This window comes from Lygodium microphyllum, chromosome 13, assembly GCF_053477565.2.
Source record: "Lygodium microphyllum isolate KBCC chromosome 13, Lygodium_microphyllum_v1.1.10, whole genome shotgun sequence".
NCBI lineage: Eukaryota > Viridiplantae > Streptophyta > Polypodiopsida > Schizaeales > Lygodiaceae > Lygodium > Lygodium microphyllum.
Window position 1 is genome coordinate 76860445 of NC_141147.1, and position 20789 is coordinate 76881233.

The 20789-nt window shown below is 43.4% G+C and overlaps 1 protein-coding gene across 1 annotated transcript in view; it reads left to right on the plus strand.

The window, feature by feature from the left end:
• The first annotated feature begins 562 nt into the window (after positions 1-562).
• LOC148026798 (purine-uracil permease NCS1-like) overlaps positions 563-20789 on the plus strand; it is a 33233-nt gene continuing 13006 nt past the window's right edge. The window contains exon 1 of the mRNA XM_087691325.1: positions 563-1790. Coding sequence (XP_087547451.1) covers positions 629-1790 — 1162 coding nt within the window. The 5' untranslated portion in view covers positions 563-628. The remainder of the gene's footprint in view (positions 1791-20789) is intronic.

The following is a 20789-nucleotide window of genomic DNA, read 5'->3' on the forward strand; positions in this document are numbered from 1 at the left end:
TCAGGATTAGCATTGTCCTAAATGCAAACTTAAGAGAATAAAAACTAAGACAAGATGTGATATTAATTCATCAAATCACCAATTCTAAAATACCTCTCCCAAATGAAGTTGAATACTAAGAGGCCCTTGTAGGGCTAACCAAAACGTGGTTTAGAAATTGGCACACAATACCAAACATTTACATATTTCCATGCCACCACATACCAAATTTGGCCATTATTTATTTGGCAAACACCAATTTTGGGTTGTTATTTCCAACTCAATGGTTTCATGAACAATTGGGTTACACCCTCTCACAAGTCTAGCATGCCTTATGGAAAATGAAGTTGAGCATTCGAGTGTGTGTTTTGTAAAAGATTAGTATAAATTTCAAAAATCTAACACTAAAATCCCTTGGTTTGCAAGATTTGGTACCTTTAATTTGCAAATTGGAAGGTGATTTTCCAAAATTGGAAGGTGGGGTTACAATATACGGAAGGTTTTTGTGAAGGACCGGTCCCGGAGAGAATCTCCGGGAATCCCAGAGCCTTTGAAGATCGGAGGTGCTATGGAAAGAATCTCCCACGGCTTTACGAGAGAAGTACTTTTATGCTTTACCAGCCTAGGCTGTAGAGTTTACAGCTTGTACATGGACATTTGTCATTATACACGCTCACAGTCGGATACTCCTCCTCTCCAGTCACAAGCGTGTGTCCGATCCATGGTTGTGGGTGGCGGCTACAGCTTTTCCCACCATTGGCCAGGCCTTCTGACCGAACGAATGAATCGTTATCATGCTGCAGCGGGCCCCTTCGCTCCCCCTGCTCTGCGCCTGAAACAGTCTCCTTACCTGCTGCCACAATTTCCTACCAGTGGCTGCAGCAGCATGTCAACAAGATGGGCCCAATGGCAATGGCCATGGCCCCTCCCTCGCCAAAGAGTATCCTCTCCTGCCCACCAGCCTCCTTATTTGCCGCTAGCTGGCCAGCCCACTGATTCTTGTGGTGGTGCGGAGCTCGAGGCCAGATCTGGCACAGAAGTAGCTGCCCTGTTCCAGCCCATCCTTACGGTGCACAAGGTGACCGGCGGCGATCTGAGCCTCTCAAACGACGATCTCCTGCCCTCGGTCAAGAGGAACTTCACAGCATGGGACATCCTGAGCTTGTGGCTCGGCCTGGTGGTTGGCGTGCCTGCCTATTACCTTGCTGGCAGTTTGGTAGAGCTGGGAATGGCTTGGTGGCAGGGCATCCTGACGGTCATGGCCGGCAATTTGCTCCTCCTGTTTCCTTTGATCCTGACCGGCTTTGCAGGCACCAAATATGGGATTCCTTTCCCAGTGCTCTGCCGCGCAGCATTTGGAATCCATGGAGCACACATACCCACCATCCTTCGTGGCCTCGTGGCCTGTGGCTGGTTTGGCATAGAGACTTGGATAGGTGGTCAAGGAATCTATGTGCTTTTGAATTCTATCTTGAACAATAGGTTGGCTAATGTTTCTATACAGTGGATGGGCACAACACTTCCTGAGTGGGCATGCTTCTTCAGCTTTTGGATTCTACAAGTAGGAATCATGTGGAATGGTGTTGAGAGCATTCGAAAGCTCGAAAAATATTGTGCTCCAATATTAGTTGTACTCTGTTTTGCTCTTCTGCTATGGGCATACCTGACAGCTGGTGGATTTGGGGCCATGTTGTCAGCTACATCTCAATTTGGGGCAGGGGGAGCTAAAGAAGGACAGTTCTGGCAGGTCTTCTTTCCAGCCCTTACTGCCAACATAGGATTCTGGGCTCCCTTGAGCCTCAACATACCAGGTAGTGTAAAAAATTGTTCTATCCATGCATGTAAACAGCACAGCATACAGTCCTTCAGGGAAAAAAAAAAGGTTTATAGCACATTATTATGATAGAGTCTTGATAGTGTTTTGCTATAATGTAGTTGTAGATCTTACATCTGATAAACTGCTATAGATGCTTGGATGTGCCCAGATTACAATTTTTCTCCAAACAGCAAAACTAGGTGCAGGTGCAGATGGTGGTTGTACGAGTTAAGGGCTGTAGGGAAGAGGAAGCAGCTGACAGGGGCTCTTTGATCTGCTCTTTTGGGACATTTTTGTCTGAGTGATATGCTCAAGGTTTTTTGCCTGCAACACGGGGTGTCTAGCATATGCAAATGTGTACCAACGGGAAGCATTCATAGAGGAGGGCAACACACTCACATAGAATTCATTGCGATAAAAAGAAACACAGCTGCCATTTACCAAGAAAGGCATCATGGTGATCAGTGCTTGATCAGATGCATGGAATGTAAGATCCATCTGTCCCCTTGAAGGTGTGGATGGAAGGTATAGATAAGGTCGTCTATAATGTCAACCAGTAGGTGATCAATCACCAGACAATAGGCTTTCCAAACACTTGAGCTCTACAGCTTTTGGCAGTAAAAGTGCCCACTTCATCAGGAAAAATCATTAGAGAAATCAAAAGTACGGATCTTGTCCATACTGTGCCCTGAGATTTCTGTCTGTTGAACTCTAGAATATCAATAGACTGCTATCTGTAATGCTAAGCTACAACTTCTCATGCAATAGCGCAGCTTCAATTTGTATCCAACAATAGGGATTTAATTACTTGGAGCTAGACATGGCCAATTTACAAGTAATCAGATGGACAATCATGAGGTATCTTTGTGGACGCTCTTACAGACATAAGCCTGTGAGTGACCTGGTCTAATTAACATTACCATTCCCTTCTTGCTGCACTTCTTTTAACAAGAAGAAGGCAATGGTAAGTACGCATGAATCTCAAGGTTATATTTGTAATATTGTTGTATTTAACCTGCAGGAGGACCTGGTTAATTGAGACAAACACGGCCCCACATAGGACACCCTGCTGAGCTACTGTAATGCCCAGATCAACATGAAAACACAATCACCAGACCATCCTCTTGCGAGAACCTCAATCCATGCTTTTCATATGTGAGAAACCCAACTGACATGCACTTGTTGATCTTCACACTCACTGTGCTTTAGAAGGTTCAAGACAGCTGAAGCCTCAATTGTTGAGAAAGTTAAATTGCATGTTGGCCTAATTTAATTTCACAAAAACATGCCCAAAAATTATTCCGGAAAAAGGACATTGACCATCTATCCTCTTGTGAGAGCCCCAATCTATGCTTCTCATATGTGAGAAAAGCAATTGACATGCGTTTGTTGATCTTCACACTCATTGTGCCGTAGAAGATCCTCCAGGTCAAGGACAGCCGAAGCCTCAATTGTTGAGAAAGTCAAATTAAAGGCCTAAATTATCCCGCATTTTGGCCTAATTTAATTTCAAAAAACAGGTCCAAAAAGAATTCTTAAAGTAAAAGGACATTTGAATTTGATAGTAGGACAAATGTCCAAAAATCTCCTATAAAAAGGATATGTTGTGGTCATCCTTCTCATTCCCTCATCCTTGCCGATATCACCCTCACCTCCAGCTGACACTCTTCTATTGCTGTCATCTCCATCCTGCCAAGTGCCCATATTGAGCCATCACCATCATCTCCTTGCTCTGGCTCATTAAACAGCCCCAAAAAGGTATTTTTAATTTTTGTACGACACTCGAGACTTTTTCTAGCTCCATTGTGTTTTACAAAAGGGACTTGGTGTGCAGATCACTTTCATCCCTCATCCCCACATTCTGTGCCATCACCTTGATCTTCATCAACACCATCACCAATTGCTATTTCCGGCCTTGGTTGCCGCCACCAATCCAAGCTGGAGGCTGCTAACCTCTCAGCCAGCTGCTGCCACAAGCTGCCACCCTCATCAGCCTGTTGCTGCCCAGCTGTTTTCTCACATCTAGGAGCTGTGGTATGCATTTTCATCTGCTGCTACTACCACCAGCCTTTAGGTGGTACCACTGTCACGACGCAGCTTTGTGTGCCACCCTCATGAGGCAGGTTTGTATGCTGCCCAGCCCTCTTCTACATCTGCTGCTGATATCACCAGCCTTCACCTACCCTTGGAGGTTGTGTTTTGGCTGCCAGCTGCTGCATAGTAGTCAAAGACTGTTGCCAAGTAGTACACTGCTACAATTTGTCCCCAACACTGCTATTTGGTGACATCCAGGCTGCTGCCCTACTGTCTTCAGCCCTCTACATCAGCTTACATTGATGGTTTTACTGCACTTGGGATCCATAAATCGAGAATGACACTCTTTGCCACTCTCCCTTAGTCTGCTCCAATAAGAATCAATGGTTATGTTAAGCTAAAAAAGGTGCAGCATACATTAATCCTTCATTAGCTCAGTAGTAGCCCCAAAACTCAGATGCACTTAGTGCGTTTTAGTGTCCTATAAGCAAACTCCCCACTTTTTGGTTGGTTCCTTATCTATCAATGGAGATTGTGCTAGGTCACTTGCATCCCTTGACATACTAGTGTATCCCAAATTCATCACCATGTGGCTGCCAGCTCCTCTTGCTGCTGTTGCCTACTCATTCCTCATCATCTCTAGCTACTGTTGTGACCATCTGAAGGCTTGTTGTTGCTATCACTCCAACCCTCTCTTTGATTGCTGCAGCCCTTGTTCGAGTGATCCTAGCTGCTGCCCTGATAATTACAACTTGATGGACATTTTCATCTCTACAGGTCCCCTTGCTGCTATTTGTCATTTGGAGCACTTTTCAGCATCAGCCTGATTTGCATTTGCATCTGCAGAAGGTATTTTTGTGTTTTCAGCACTTTTCATCATCAGCCTCTATTGTGATTGGTGGTTATTGCACTTTGGATCCATCTTTGGTGGATGAGACACATCAATAACTCCCTTAGCCTGCTCCCACGAGAGCCACCTATTGTTGAATAGCTCTCCTTTTGAGCATTCTGTGCATTTTCATTCATTTATTCACTCATTATTCAATTATCTTCATATTGCATTTTTGTGTTATTGCTTGAGTTCATTGTGTTTTAGTTGTGATCGTATACTTTGTGTTTTCTTTTGCTAGCATATCTTCATAGCTTGTCGGACAGCTTCATTGCTTGAGCATCCACATTTGTACACTTCTTTGTTCATTCATTTCAACATTCATTTCTTCATTCATTATAGATATTTTCTCCTTCTTTGTATGTTTTGCATTCTTGTTTGAATTCATTGTGTTTTAGTTGTATTCGTACGCTCTATGTTTTCTCTATGCAAAACCTAGCATATCTTCACATGGTATTAGAGCTGGTGCTCAGTAACTTGCATGATTGTCACGAAAAAGCCTGGTTTATACAAGTTTGCACAAACAATATGCATCTAACTCATAATGTCTTAGACACCTCCATGTTGGGATCCTCTCGTGTCTGATTAGGCCACTCCGTCGTTGAACAACCCAATGTGAGATTATGGTTCTCAATGCTAGAGGGCAAGTCATCTTCTCCCCATCTTCTTCTAGTTTACCTAATGTCAAGTGGAAGATTGATGAAGTGTTCATGCCACATGGAATACTTGCATAATAGCTGGTTGGACTACACTCCTAAAATTTTCTCTACATTGTGACATGAGATATGTATAAGTCAATGCATTGGGACTGGCGACCTCTTTGTTGAGAAACCACTTCTTTTGTTTACACACTTCATTTATAGGGTTTCGCATTGATAGCCCCAAAAAGGATTGGTGTCCTCATTTTGCTCATTTCATCAGTGGATGTCCACACAGTGGTGCGCCAACCTAGGCAGCTTATGCCTATAAATAGGCTGTCAGTTTATTCATTCCACACCCACTTAAGTCATTCTTTACCCCTCTTCCTTTGTCATCAGGCACCCTTCCCTTCTCTCTCCAGCCTTTCCTTTGCCCTCACACTCCTCTGATAGACATTGTAGTTTGTGATTCGTGGTTGCCTACTCCATCTTCACTCCTTGCTTTAGGTGCCCTATTTCATCATTAGGTTTTGCATTTTGAAACTTTTCCACATCTTGGTATCAGTCCTACATAACTAGCGACATCATCTCCCACCTCGTGACCATCAAACAACCTATGTTTGGGACTTCTCCACGTGGTGTCAGCACTCTCCACCTAGCGATAGCTTCCTCATCATCTGGTGTCAACTTTCTTTCCTTGGTGTTAACTCCTTATCAAGTATCTGCGTTTTGCAGCTTGGGAACATCCTCATGATTTGGCGTCATTATCTTGTACTTGGCGTCAACATCTAGGCTGCTTTCCCTATGTTTGATGGCTCCGACACACTTTGGGATTTGCGTTTGCTGCCTAGGCTATCTCTGCGGCATTTGAGGATTGCGGTTCACTCTCTCGACAATTGGCGATCATCTTTCTCATCTTCGATGGTATCGGAGGACTGTAGTTCGCTCCCTTGACAGTTGTCCTTCACCTTCTAGTGATTACTTCGATAGCCCATTGCTCGGAGGACTGCGTTTCACTCCCTTCATTGTGCAGATTCTCCACAAGTGTTGTTGCTTGAGTCAGATGGGACATTGTAGTTATCTTTTGAGCTTCGGCTCTGTTGTATTAACTTTTCTTCTCATAGCACAATTCAGTGTATCATCATTGTGTACATCTTGTGTTTCTGATTTTCCTTTCTATCTCAGTGTTTGCCATACATACATTGAATTTCTCTCCGCAAACCATACTATCTCTTTGGTCTCTTAGTCATTTTTTTGACATGGTAGCTAGAGGTGCTTAGTGAAGCCAAGAAGATCCTCTGCATTGGAGAAGGCAAAGACAGGTTGCGGATTTGGCATCATCTACTGATTTTTTCCTTCCACTACATCACCAAGAGACAAAGATACCCTTCTTTTCCTCTCCCTTCCTCCCTTTCTTTTACATGTTGACACTCCGATGCTATGACTTTTCCATAGGGAGATGGACAGACCATTGGGTGCTCCTCTTTTGGCATCACTAGATCTTCCACTGATACTTGCCAAGATGGACCTTTGCTCCCTACACTATTGGAGTATGTGCGTCTATCCCTGGGCACTTGTTGTGCCACCTCTGCCTTTTGGGCCAAAGAGTTTATTCTCCATCGGCTTTCAAATTTTTATGCTCAAGGCAATAAGATACATTTGATACGCACTAAGTCCTTTGGTAAAAGGAGGATCGTTAGATGCCACGGCATCCTTGCGACTGCCGCAATGTGCTATGGAGGTTGTTTTTAGTTATTCTAAGATTCTAGGGATCCCATCTCAACAACCCGTGGTTCTACAATCACGCTTCCCTAAGAGAGAGTTATTGTTGGATATTGTCCCTTCGGCAATCCGCCCTTTCATAAGACAATGGTTGTTAGACACCTTCCATTACTTCGGCTCCGTAGTCCACTCCATTGAGAGATATCAATTTTTGCCCACCCTTGGCTCAACATGAGCCTCTATCCTTATCCCACCCTCTAATAGCTCATTCACTTGGCTCATAATCTTCTTTTGTTGGGCTGCATTGACTCTACAGGGTGGCTTATTGGATGGGCTACTTCCACGGATAAGATCTATGCCATGATCTTCTGGCCTTTCAGGCAGTAGCTACCTTAGAAGTGACTGAGAGAAGCAATCAATATATATTTTCAGAAATGAAATGTGATTCTTCTCTAACTTTGACACGTTTCCAACTTTTTCATTATAATCTTATCCTTAGTAAAAACCAAGTACCTTGAAACTTGACTTTTCATTACTTTTGAAATGGTAGCAACCAATACAAAAGGTATGGATTTCCCTTTCAATTTTACATTAAGTGTATGGGTCTTGCCCTTATGTTGAACAATGATTACTTTGGTGTGTGAATCTATAATTGCATGCATACGATAGCACCATGGCATACCAAGCAAGACATCACAATCCCCAAGTGGAGCAATAAAGAAGTCTTTGTTGTCCATATATCCCTAAATGTGCAAACGAAGCTTTCCAATGAGTAGTGTGACATGCTCTGCATGGCCCTTACATGTCATTCCAACCTCTTTCTTGGGTTCCGTTTCACCCTCTTTGATGCCTAGAGATGTTGCCATGTCTATAGAGATGAGGTTGGCTCATGCTCCAGTATCAAAGAAGATCAAAGTATACAAATCCCTGATTTTACCCCATGCTTTGCATAACTCAGTAGCATCATCATTGGGCTGATTACTAAAAACATCGAGCACCAATCCAATTGATGTTTTGGGCTTCTTACCCTTAGGATCTCCATGATTTTCTGATTTTCTAGCTTATTGCCTATTGGGACAATCCTTTGCAATGTGACCCTTTTGTTCACAAATGAAACATTTATTTGCAGCAATTAGTTTCCTACAATGTACAATGATTTCCAACCCTTTCTTTGTTGTATTGACCACTTTTCATGCCGATATTCAAATCTACTCCTTTTCTCAACCTTGAAAAACCTTTTATTTGACTTCTCCCCACTCTCTTGGAAGTGTAAATCCTTGCCATGCAGCAAAGCATTGGCTGTAGCAGCAATCTCTATAAACTAAGACATGCTAAACACGATGGATTCAATGCAAAAATCCCTAATTCCTTTGGGCAGCCTATATACATACTTTTCCACTTGCTCATAAAGAGGAGCCGACAATAAGAAGCGACAAACAGTAATGCATACCAAAACTTCTTATTGTATTACTCTAAATTCTTGCACTTCTTTGCATGAAGCTTATTCCAAGCTGTCATGATGTCCATCTCAAAAGTACTTATCAACCAATTCAATGCAAAAATTTGCTTGAATTGTATCCATATTGACAGTGCACTTCCTTGCATTAAGAGTGTGGACCACCATTGCAAAGCATTCCCCTTCAAGAAGTGGTTGCCTTCCGAATCTTAGAGGATTGGGTGAAGTTTTTCCCTAAATAGGATGCATCAAACTACTAAATGAAAGTTAAAGCTTTCAGCCTATCTTGTGTACCATTGAAGGACTTAACTTCCCTCATTTTTTACCCTCATCATAGTCTTTTACTGCCCCTTTGGGAGTTAATTTGTCATGCATTGGCTGCTGCAAAAAGGGTGCATTTGCTATATGTACATTATGATCAAGTCCAAAAGAAACATTCGCATGACCAGTACTTGTTTCTTGAGCCCCTTAAGCATTCAGAGGCGTAGATGCATTACCAAACATGCCACTTTGTGCCCCCGGCATCAAACCAATTTTTCCATATATAGGGTTTTGCATATTATCAGCCATACCCGAATTCATTGGGCCTTGCACACCATGCATTGGTTGTTGCATATCATAGGGAGTTGTGCCATACATTCCCGTTTATAGTCCTTGTCCAACCATTGCATGAAAAATAGTGCTACCACCAAAGTATCTTAGCTGCCCCAACATTGCATGCATGTCCAGCTATCCAAAATCCATTGGATTGGAACTTCCCTCATGGCCTTGCATTTGCACACCTTTCCTTGAAGGTACCAACTCTTTGCATTTGCACACCTTTCCTTGAAGGTACCAACTCTTTCTCTTCATTGGTTTCCTTGGGAGCTTCAAGTAAAGACTTCGGCAGTATCTTTGGTGCACCATGCGGGCCTTGTTGTCCATCATGCGGGCCTTGTCCAAGATTAGGCATTGCATTTCCTTCTTCCCCATGTAAATGTCCATACTGAGAGACATTATCATTGCTTGATTCCATCTTACTCTATGAAGACATCTTGTTGTAATTACTTATCTGAGCACAAACTTCAGCACTAGCACAAAGCTTTGGCTTGCAATGAGGTGCCTCGGGCCCCCTCGGGCCCACCAAATCAAAGGATTGCGTGGTATTTTGGCAATGGAACAATGAAACCAGCCTTCTTTCTTGAAGAGGGTGGTAAAACCTGATCAAGCACTTAATTACATCAATTAAGAAATGAACATAAACTAAAATGCACACATTACCATAATAGTCTTGGACATTGGACACCGTGTTGTCCCAAAATTGGCACCCCTTGTGGTATTTCTTTAATTTGTATTGCTATTGGATAGAGTACAAACTGAGATATCTTTATCTCCTCCACTGATCCAAGAGCCTCTTGTTGTCATAATTGATGAGTACACAATTTGGGCTAATTGTCCCTTGATCTTCACCCAAGACTTGTACAAATGGGACCATAAACTGGCCAAATGCTATCCCAAATTGATTGGGATGTGCTGGCATCTGAAATCTTTGATAATTCCTTGAATTTTGGCTACTAATTTTAGCGTACAATGCCTTTGACTAATGGCATGGGTCCCAAGGTGGCTATTGTACTCTAATTTCTCCAAAATTTTAGAGTTTACAATAGAATTCTCACTGCTATCTACCAAATTTGATTGAGAATATCTTCAATTGGCCGAGAAATGCTGAGATCTTTGGAGAATAAGTTGGAGGAGATGCGAGAATGCTCTAGAGAGAGAAATTCTTGAATCTCCTTGCGTAAATTGCTCAGAAATGGCTGTTGATTGCCTGAACCAGCAATAAATGCTGTTTTTAATGGCAAGGAGTGCATTAAATGCTGTCGCCAGCCCCTGGGTGCTGTCACCTGCTCCAAGAAGGGTCAAAATTGTTGTTGCTTGCTCTAGTTTGGTCTATAACAATAGTTGGCTGTCCGAAAAGGTCCTCCAATGGCAAAGAATCAGACCAACGACTTCTCTTTCCTCTCCACCAGCCCCAAATAGCCTTCTCCCCCGTTGCATGCCTATTTTTGCCAAGTGCCAGCGTTCTAATCCCATTTTCCAGCAATTTCCAGCCAATTCATTAATTCTAAAAATTAATGTTTGTCGCTTTGACCCTCCCCAAAATTAAATGTGCCCATCCACAATTAAATTAGCTAGGCCATTTGCAATCTTGAGTGGTCCCTGATCTTCATTGACCCTTAGATTGACATTAATTAATCAATTAATGCCTAGTCTCTAGTGTTACCGTTGACACTTAATGGTGAATTAATTGTCCTAGGGCCAAAAATGACAAGCAATTGACAACCAAAGCCCAGCCAGCATAACTTGTCACAACTTTGCCTTTGACATCTATTGCTTCCTCAGGGTACTTGGCTTGTTATATGAAATAACTACCATGTGCATCACATGTGCCTTACAACCTTGCACATTTGATTATTAAAATAATCAAATGTTACTAGCAAGATTAAAGCATCTAAAAAATTCATGTCTACAACCTAGAAGGAGGTGCATAATAGTAGAGCTAACCACTGGTGAGATTTTGAAACTCCTAGCTAAAAGAGGACATGTTAATATGGGAATAGTGAGCTATTTCTTTCCATCAACTCCAATGCAAGGTATGTTAGCAAAGTATAGAGCAATGGAAGCAAAGTGATAGAGGTGGCGGAATTGTTGTAAGAAAAAGAATAGCAAGAACACAATGAAGTCAAAGAGAATAGACTTGGGAAATGGAATTCATATACCAAGGCTTGAGTGTGTACAAAGGCACAAGTGATGGGCAACTGACAGAATGGTGTAGTCTCTCTCTCTCGAGTAGGAAGTAGAGTGTGCTCGCATCTAATCAATGAGAAGTGGACGAGAGTAGCAGCCTATAAGTAGGCAAAATAAATACATGAAAAACAGCAGGTTGGCCAGCAATATTGAATGCCATAGTACAATTGGGCTGCATAAAATGGAGATTAAATGCACCAAGCTCAGAAATGAAATGCCTTCTGCTAGTAAGCTATGTCACCCAAGATATGTACAATGCTAACGCTCTCTCTTAGGTCATGGGTGATTAGTACAACTAAGTCAAGTCCTTTTGGAGATGCCCCTTCTTACCATAATGGTAACACTGAATTTTCTTCTTTTGTTGTTAGAGTTGGTCAATTTTTCGTCTTCTAACTTTAGTCAAGTTAGGGATAGGCCTACTTTCTTTAGACCCATTGTACTATCATTCTATCATTCTTGTACTTGCATCTTTTTGAAAGTGGAATTGCTGCCCACTCTAGCTCACTATCTTGTGTTCTCTCTCTCTCTCTCTCTCTCTCTCTCTCTCTCTCACACACACACACACACACACACACACACACACACACACATCCCCAAAATTTCTATAGATAGATAGCCTGCCCTCCCATCTAGTGCTAGTTTCTAGCCTTCTCCTCTCTGTCTCACCCTGCATTGCCTTCCCCTGCTGATCTAGCTTCTCAATCTATTGTGTTTGGACCTGACGACCAGCCCCCAAGCTTTGTTTTGAAGTTCGGTAGCACTGCAAGCATTTGGTGACATCTTGACTATCGTGTTTGGGCTGAGCAGCTGGCACCCTACTCTCTTGGTCGCCCAAAAAGCCACATTTGACCTTGTTGCTGCCATCCAGGCTGTCGCCTACCTGCAGACACTGCGTTTGCTAGTTTTCTCTCTCCTCTGCATGTTTGTCAATGTTTTGGCATCCATATTGCTGTGTTTACTGCTGCTAGACATCTTTGGAGGCTGCCTTGCTGCGTTTTTGGATTTGTTGGAGTACGACACACTCTCGAGCTCATTACCTTTGTCTCGGTCCTCGAGACATGAGAGTTCACGGTACAATATTCCTTTCATTGCATAGTTCATGAGCATTGTATTGTATAAATTCATTTATTTATGATATTCACTGTGTTTATTGTCTCTAAGTTACCCTAACCCTAACTGTGTTTTGTTTAGTTTATGCTTTTTCCTATGCTTGTATTTGTGTTTCTACGTTAGGGTATTTCCTTACATGGTATTAGAGCTAGGATGTCTTTGAAGAAACCTAGGCCTTTGATTTGAAAGTCCTTCGTAAGAAGCAAGAACAATAGGAGGGCAAGATGATCTTGAACATGACATTACCACTTTATTCTTTTTAGTCAAATCCATCAAGAAACAAGTAGGTGTGTGCCATATATCTTGCTCCACCATCCTCTAACTTGGTTGGAGAGACTTCAGACTACCATGGAGTCCATAGATTGTACGAGATTTCAAGAGCTGAGTATAGCCTCATCTTCATGTACTGGGCTCAACAACAAATTGAAGGTAGATTTGAGTTTTTCCCTCTTTGGATTCGGTGTACCAGTCTACTGGTTTTGCAAAAAGGATGGAAGCTCCACAAAGGACTAACCATCCTGACGTGGAAATTGGGATGGAGTACAAACCCTTAATCTCTTTACCACATTATCTCTATCTCTTTTATCTATTCCATTTACATCTCCACCTTCATTCACTTCTAGTCTATTTCTATCTACCCACCTTCTTCTCTTCCTCATACTTATCCATCTCCACCACCTCCTTATGCATCTTATTTCACCTATCAGATACTTCATGGTTCTTCTTCTTCATTAACCAGACACGCCGTTAATGACAAGACTCATTTTAATGGGTCAAACTTTACTACTTGGTTCAACGGTCAACCTAATGAGACGTGTCCTTTTGTCCCAAAACCTATGGGATATTGTGTAAGGGTTGGAACCACAACCTTATCTTGCACTCGTTAAAGATGAGGCTGTTTGCTCACAGAAAGCTAGGAATACCTCCATGACTTCTTATGAGGAAAGGTGGGTGAACCGTGTCGCCCCCGTGGCGCTCTGTTCTAAGATGGTTGAGTGTGGATCCTTGTGAGCCCGGAACTCTTCCGTGGCGCGATCCGGCGGCTCCAAGCGCCAAGTTACCCTTGTGCGAGTTAGAAAAATGCGTTACGCGTGTTGTGAGCAAACCGCGACACGGGAGGGATATCATGGGGCGTAACGGCCCGTGACGTGACGTGACACGACGATGTCATGTTGTGACGCGACAGCGTGTCGCCTTGACATGTCTTGCGAGTTGGCTTCTACTGTGTGTTCCAAGACGCGACACGGTGCTGAGTGCCCGCGGGCCATGTTTCTTGTGCAGGTTTCGTGTGCGGACCCGTGGGACCAGAACGTCATCGCCACACTTGTATACTATGTCCTCCTGCTTGGGATGAACTTGTTATCTGCTCAACAGCTTTGCCGATTGGGATGAGCAATGTTCTTCATAGTGACCATAGTTGAGATCCTCGACTCACAAAGCATATTAGTAATTGCTCGTGGTGAGGCACAACCTAGTGGCCTGCACCACATGATCTACTTTCTTTCCAAGCTAATAACTGAGGGCTCTGAGTTTCACCGCTTCTAGGCTTTAGCCATTGCATGAGAGTTTATGGACATTGAGTGTCTCTAGCATTTTTTGCTTAGGACATCTTAGATATGACTCTCTTTATGAGTTGTTGCATCGCTAGATGGTTGAGGGGCTTCCACGCTTAAAGCTATCTCGAGATATCTGTAAAGTATGTCAACTTGGGAAACAACATTGTTTGTACCCCATTCTTGCAACAGTCCACACATAGAGCTGAGGTGTCTCATAGATTGATTCGTGTTGATCTTTGTTGATGACATCCATTGCCGTCTTAACCGGCAGGTTGTACTTTTCTTTAATAGTGGATTGTCATTCTAGATATATGTGGGTGTACTTTCTCAAGCATAAGTCTTGAGAAATTTATTTATTTCTCTGCATGGGTACTTTTGGTTCATCACTAGATTGATCATCGTGTAGAATGCATCAGGTGTGATAGTGGTAGTGAGTTTATCTTCCATGAGTTTGTCGAGTTTCTACAAGAGCATGGCATCTCTTGCTAGCTTACCTCTACCAACTCTCCCTCTCAAAATGGAGTCGTAGAGGTTAGGAACTGGACTAGACCATTATGGATATGGCACATTCTATGTTGTTTGCGGCGGAGCTTTTTGAGTGCCTTTGGGTCGATACTGTTAACACTTTGGCATACGTTTTCAACCGGTGCCCACCGACTGTGGCCGTCCCTCCTCTGAGGACTTTGTATAAGGTATTCTTTGACTCTCAGCCTATCATTTTCCACTTAGAGTTTTTGGGAGTCGTGCATACATGCGTACTCTTGATTATTAAATAGGAAAGCTCAATTTCCGACCTTATCTCTTGATTTTTGTAGGTTACTCCTTCAAAGTGAAGGTCTATCATTTGTTTAATCCTCGGACAAACAAGGTGATCTCTTGATTTTTGTAGATTACTTCTTCAAAGTGAAGGTCTATCATTTGTTCGATCCTTGGACAAACAAGGTGATCGTTAGGAGAGATGTAGTTTTTTATGAGAGGGATATTGTACAGTCTTCTATACCAGATTGTGAACTGTTTCCTAAGATTATTCCATCAAAGATAGTGCCTTCTAAGCCGGATCTATTGCCCGCTCTTGACCTCTTGTAGATTCTTTTGCTCCCAGGTCACCCTTCGCGAGACTTGTTATCTTGTTGGTACTAGTAGACCATGCGGGATTCAAGGGTTCTTCCACTAGATTCCACTCTGGAGGGCCCTAGAAGATTTTCAAGGCTTGCACCTAAGGCTTCATTTCGCTATTTATAGCTGATTACATAGCGCATTTTGAGTTGGATAGTTGGCAAGAGGCTCTTTAGCACCACCAATGGTGTCAAGCCACGGAGAAGGAGCTAGAGAGCATTGACCGAAATGAGACTTGGACCTTAGTGGATTGTCCGAGTTACAAGAAAGTCACCAGGACGAGAAATGGATCTTTAGAACCAAGCTAAAAGCTAATGGGACTTTAGACAAGTACAAGGCTCGCCTTGTAGAGCAAGGGTTTTGACAAAAACAAGGCATTGATTATGAAGAGACCTTTGTTCCTATTGCATGGTTAACATGATACCATTTGTTGGTTGTGCTAGCCTCTTACCATGTGTGACATTAAAAGTGATATTTAATGTCACATTAAGGTCATAAGTGTGGAATGTGACATTAAAAGGGATATTTAATGTTACATTAAGGTAAATTTAGGGGAACATGCACGAGAACGACTGTCCGGGCTCTTGGGCGCCCGAACGGGGTTAAGGGGAGCCTAGAGAGTAAGGGAGTCCAGGAATAGTAGGACTCCAGGAAGTTGACGGCTGGCAAAGAGATAAGCTTGAGGGCCAGCACTTATCTAGGCGTGGCTGGGAGGTGAAGAACACTCGTGCTTCCATCTTTTCAAAAAATCGGTCCCCGTAATCTAACACCATGGTTGGTTGATCTATTAGAAGGATGTCAAAAGTGTCTTTCTGAACAGTTATTTGGAGGAGGAAGTCTATGTGGAGTACCCACCTAGATTTTTGTTTGCTGACTGGAGAGAGAAGGTGTTTCACTCCAAAAAAGCTCTTTATGGGCTGAAGCAAGTACCACTATCTTGGTTCCAGAGAATGGATGAGTTTCTTTGAACTTGTAGATACCATTCTACCCCTTATGACTTGTACTTATATGTCCGTATTACTTTAGAGGATGTTAGCTATATCCTATTGTACATAGATGACTTACTTATCACTGGCTTAGATTTTATTGCCATAGTGGAAATTAAGGCTAGGCTTTGTGCAACATTCGTCGAGATGACAGATCTCGGTTTGTTGTTTTACTTTTTGGGGATGGAGGGTCGATCTGGGGGATGTGTCTTTGTATCACAACAGAAGAACAATTCGAGAGAGTTTTAGTATTCCACATGTTAACCCTAATTTGGGAGGTTCTAAACTTTCCATAAATAAATAGTCTGTTGAGAAACCACTTCTTTAGTTCATACACTTCAATTAGGGTTTCGCACTGAATAACCCAAAAAGGACTGGTGTCCACATTTTGGCTACTTTTTCAATGGGTGCCCACACAGTGGTGCACCACCCTAGATAGCTTATGCCTATAAATAAATAGTCACTTCATTCATTCTTTAACTTCTATCACTCTCACCACTCTTCAATCATTTTTCACTCCTCTTTCTCTGTTATCAGACACCCTTTCCTTCAACAACCCCTTCCACTGCCCTCACACCCCTTCGGGAGAACATTGTGGTTCGTGGCTCGTTTTCACCCTTCCTCTTCTGCTTCAGGCACCCTATTTGGTTTTAGATGCAGTGTGACACACATTGTGCTATGTAAAGTTAAGTCCATATTGGACTAATAATGCCTTATTGTACGATACAGGTGTACCATTGGACTTGCATGGTTACATAGATGCAGAATGGTTTGGCAGTATTTTAGATAGGAGATCTATCAGTGGTTTTATGTTTTCCTTTAGCTTGTCTGGCGTCATCTTCTCTAGCTTGGCATTAGCATCCTAACCTTTGGCGACAATCTACATCACCGAGCATTAGTGATTTCATCACTCGTCTATCACAGGGCTGCTAGGACTTGCGCTTTTGCAGTCAGGCTCCTCCTCCATCACCTAACATTACTCATTTATCACAGGGGCTGTTGGGACCTACGTTTTTACAGCCTATCTTCTTCTCCATCACCTGGTGTCACTCGTCTATCATGGAGGTTGTTGGGACTTGTGTTTTTGCAGCATGGCTCCTTCTCCATCACCTGGTGTTGCTCGTTTGTCACAAGGGCTGCACACTTGTCTTGACACATAGGATGCAGTTTCACAAGTGAGCAAATAAATACATAGTCCAAGGATACCACATTGGGAAGTTGTTAAGCACATGTTTCAATATTTGCAAGGAACATAGTCATATGGTTTGTTCCCAAGGGGAGAGATTTGCATATGTGTGCTTATAATGATTCAGATTGGGCTGGTGATCACGATAGAAGGTAGTCTATTAGTGGGTGTTGTTTCTTTCTAGGCCAGTCATGCATTTCTCGGTTAAGCAAGAAACAACCTAATGTGGCTACCTCGTCTTGTGAAGCTGAGTATAGGGCAGCTTTCACAACAACAATCAAATATGTTTGGCTACATCTTGTATTGATTGGCCTTCATGTTCATTTGGAGAGACCCGCTCCTATTTTTTTGATAGAGTGATATTGTAGTAGCACGGAATCTAGTGTTTCATGCTTGTATGAAACGCATTAAGATAGATTATCACTATGTCAGAGAGAGATCACATATAGGCGATATCAACATGATCTATATTCCCACACAGGAGAATGTTGCAAATATTTTCACCAAGGCACTATTAGTGAAAAGTTTGAGGAATTTCGAAAATCCTTGAACTTACTACCTTTTGGTGAATGATTTACTCCTTATACTCATCACATTCGCAGAGCAAGTGAGTGCTAGAATTGGTTAATTCTTGGCAATGCACAATGTTTTAGTATGTGGTGTGGACACAACTAAGTTTGTCAGTTGTGTCACTACTTTTAGAGTTAGTTTAACTCTAGTCAAGTTAGGGATAGTTCTAACTTAGTTTAGACATATTGTACTTTCATTCTATCATTCTAGAACTTGCATCTTTTGAGAGTAGGACTGCTGCCCACTCCAGCTCATTGTCTTGTGTTCTCTCTCTCTCTCTCTCTCTCTTCCCATTTCCGACATCTACTTGTTGCCCCTCCTTGAAGTAGCTAATGCATAGGCAAAGATCTGTTCTTGATCTCTACTTTTTAGTTACCATGGATATATAGTGTATAGCTAGAAGTAGCCCAGCCCACTTTCCTAGGAGACCCTCTGGTTCAAATGATTGTAGACTGAGTGTAGTACCACCCTTGGTTCAGCTACATATAGCACTTATCGAGATATTGACTCTCTCTCTCTCTTTTTTTTTCGTAAAAGGTAATTGTATTAATTACGAAAAATACAAGATTACTTGATTACAAGATAGTTGATGACACTAAGCCATCAGGTGAAGAAGTTCTCTCGCTCTCTCTCTCTCTTTCTGATTACAAGAGGCACGAGGGCCCTAGGCCAACGTGGGGAAAATCCCAGTAGTAATGCACTAAAAAGTTACACGAATCATGGCAACGACCTAGAGGCAATTGCCATATGCCAAGGAAGCAAATCCTCTCGAGGGAGCAAGTCGGCGTGTCGGATGAGATCTAACTGCCAGTGCAAGAGGCCTTTAAGCCTGGCAATATGGCGCGGTACATTAGAGGCCGAATCAAAGAGAAAAGCATTGCGCGTGGTCCAAATGTGCCAGCATCCCCAGTATCTGAAAAAGTGAAATAATATCTTCATATGCAACTGTGGCGGTGTGGGATACTTCGGGCGCACAAAAACCCAGTCGAAAGGAGTTAGCGAGGAGCCCACCACAGTGCGCCAAATGTGCGACAAGAGTAACCAGATATTCTTGGCGAGCGGGCAAGAAAGAAAACGATGTCGAGCCGATTCCGCCGTTGTGGTACAGAAGAAGCAATTGCCATTTGAGATGCGACGCTTGGCAAGGGCCGAGGCAAGAGGAAGACCACCAATCATTACCCGCCAAAGAAAGACCTTGCATTTGAAAGGTGCCTTATTCAGCCAGCCCTCCATCAGCGTTGTCTGCCACCATGTCAGCGATTTCCGCAGTCCCCAAACAGTATTAGCTTTGTCACCCAGCCATTGGCGATCCTGAATAAGATGATACACCTGATTAGTAGAGGTCTTTTCCAGACTCAACCGGTCTGCAAGGTCCCAATCCTGCCAAGGGCGATCCACAGCCAGGGCAGGAAAGGGTTGCCTGCCCTGAAGCTCCGCCGAAAGCTTTCCCCATAAATCACAGTATCCGCGCGGGATCTTGAAAAGTCGCCTAGCAGTCCGAAAGGATACGAGGACATTGCGCGTGGCAAGGGTAGCATCCGCAACCGACGTCACACCTAAACGGGCCATGCGGTTAAATCGCAGTCCGAGCTGATGTTTATCTTCCCATGAAAGTAGTCTCGATACTGCCAACAATTCCAGCTGAAAGGAGTTAGTCTGCAAGCGGTCCCCTACCGGGTGCCAACGGGCCTTTTTGAGCACCACTTTCCAAGAGTCGACCAAGTGCAGTAACAAAGCGGAAGAGGAGCTGGAAAAACGGGAGTCAGCATTAAGGACATGCCACCAGGAGGCCCGAAGCCGGGTGTTACCATGGCGGAGCCCGCTGTCCTCAAGAAAATAACGGGCTATGATGGTCCACGGGCGATGATCCACACACATGGCCCGAAAAAGAGACCAACGGAGAGCTAGCATATGATTTTCTGCATCCAAAAGAGCTCCACCACCCATGCGCTTAGGGGTACATGTATGTGACCATGAAATCCAAGAAATGCCTGCCTGCAGAGAATCCTTCTTCCATAGCATGAAACGGATGGGATGAGTGAGAGGCTTCAAAGTAGTAGGCGTCCATGGCAACAATGGCAGGAAATACGATAGCATTGGGAGCATAATTGACTGAGCCACTTTGAGGCGGACATGGAAGGGCCACGCTTGCGACTTCCAATACATAAACTTTGCCGCCAGTTTTTGTGAAATCCAGTCCAGCAGGTCCTTTGGCCGTACATCCACCCCCACTGGGTATCCAAGATGCCTGACAATAGAGCCACGGGAAACCACCTGGCCTTGCCAGCCTAATGACTGTAAATCAGGCTCCGTGCAACTGAGAATGGCGGACTTAAAGGCATTGATGCGAAGCCCAGAGGCTTGATAAAAAAGCGTCCAAACATCTAATGCCTTGCGAATGTTGTCCCTGTCCGCCTGCAAAATCATAAAGGTGTCATCAGCCAAAGATTGGCTAATGAAGTGTTGGCCCAAAGGAAGAGACAGCCCTGCCAGCCGAGCCGAATCTGCCATGGAGGATAACATTGAAAGGACCGGGTGAGTCGCCAGGGCAAAGAAGAGTGGACTCAAAGGACAACCCTGTCTGACTGAGCGTGCAAGGACAAAGGGCTCTGTAACCCCACCATTGAGCATAACTCTGGATGAAGCCGCAACACTAATGGTGTAGATCAATCGGGACATTCGGGTACCAAAGCCCATAGCAGACATGAGATTTGCAATGAAAGACCAGTCCACATAATCAAACGCCTTTTCCAAGTCCAATTGAATCAATACCACTTCCTGACCGGAGTGTCGCGCATAGTCAATAGCCATTTGCACATTTAAGATATTATGCAGAATGTTGCGGCCCTTAATGAAACCATATTGGAGAGGATGCACAATAGCGGGAAGGTGCTTGTGAAGCCGATTCGCCAGCACTTTGGAGTAGATTTTATACATGGAGCCC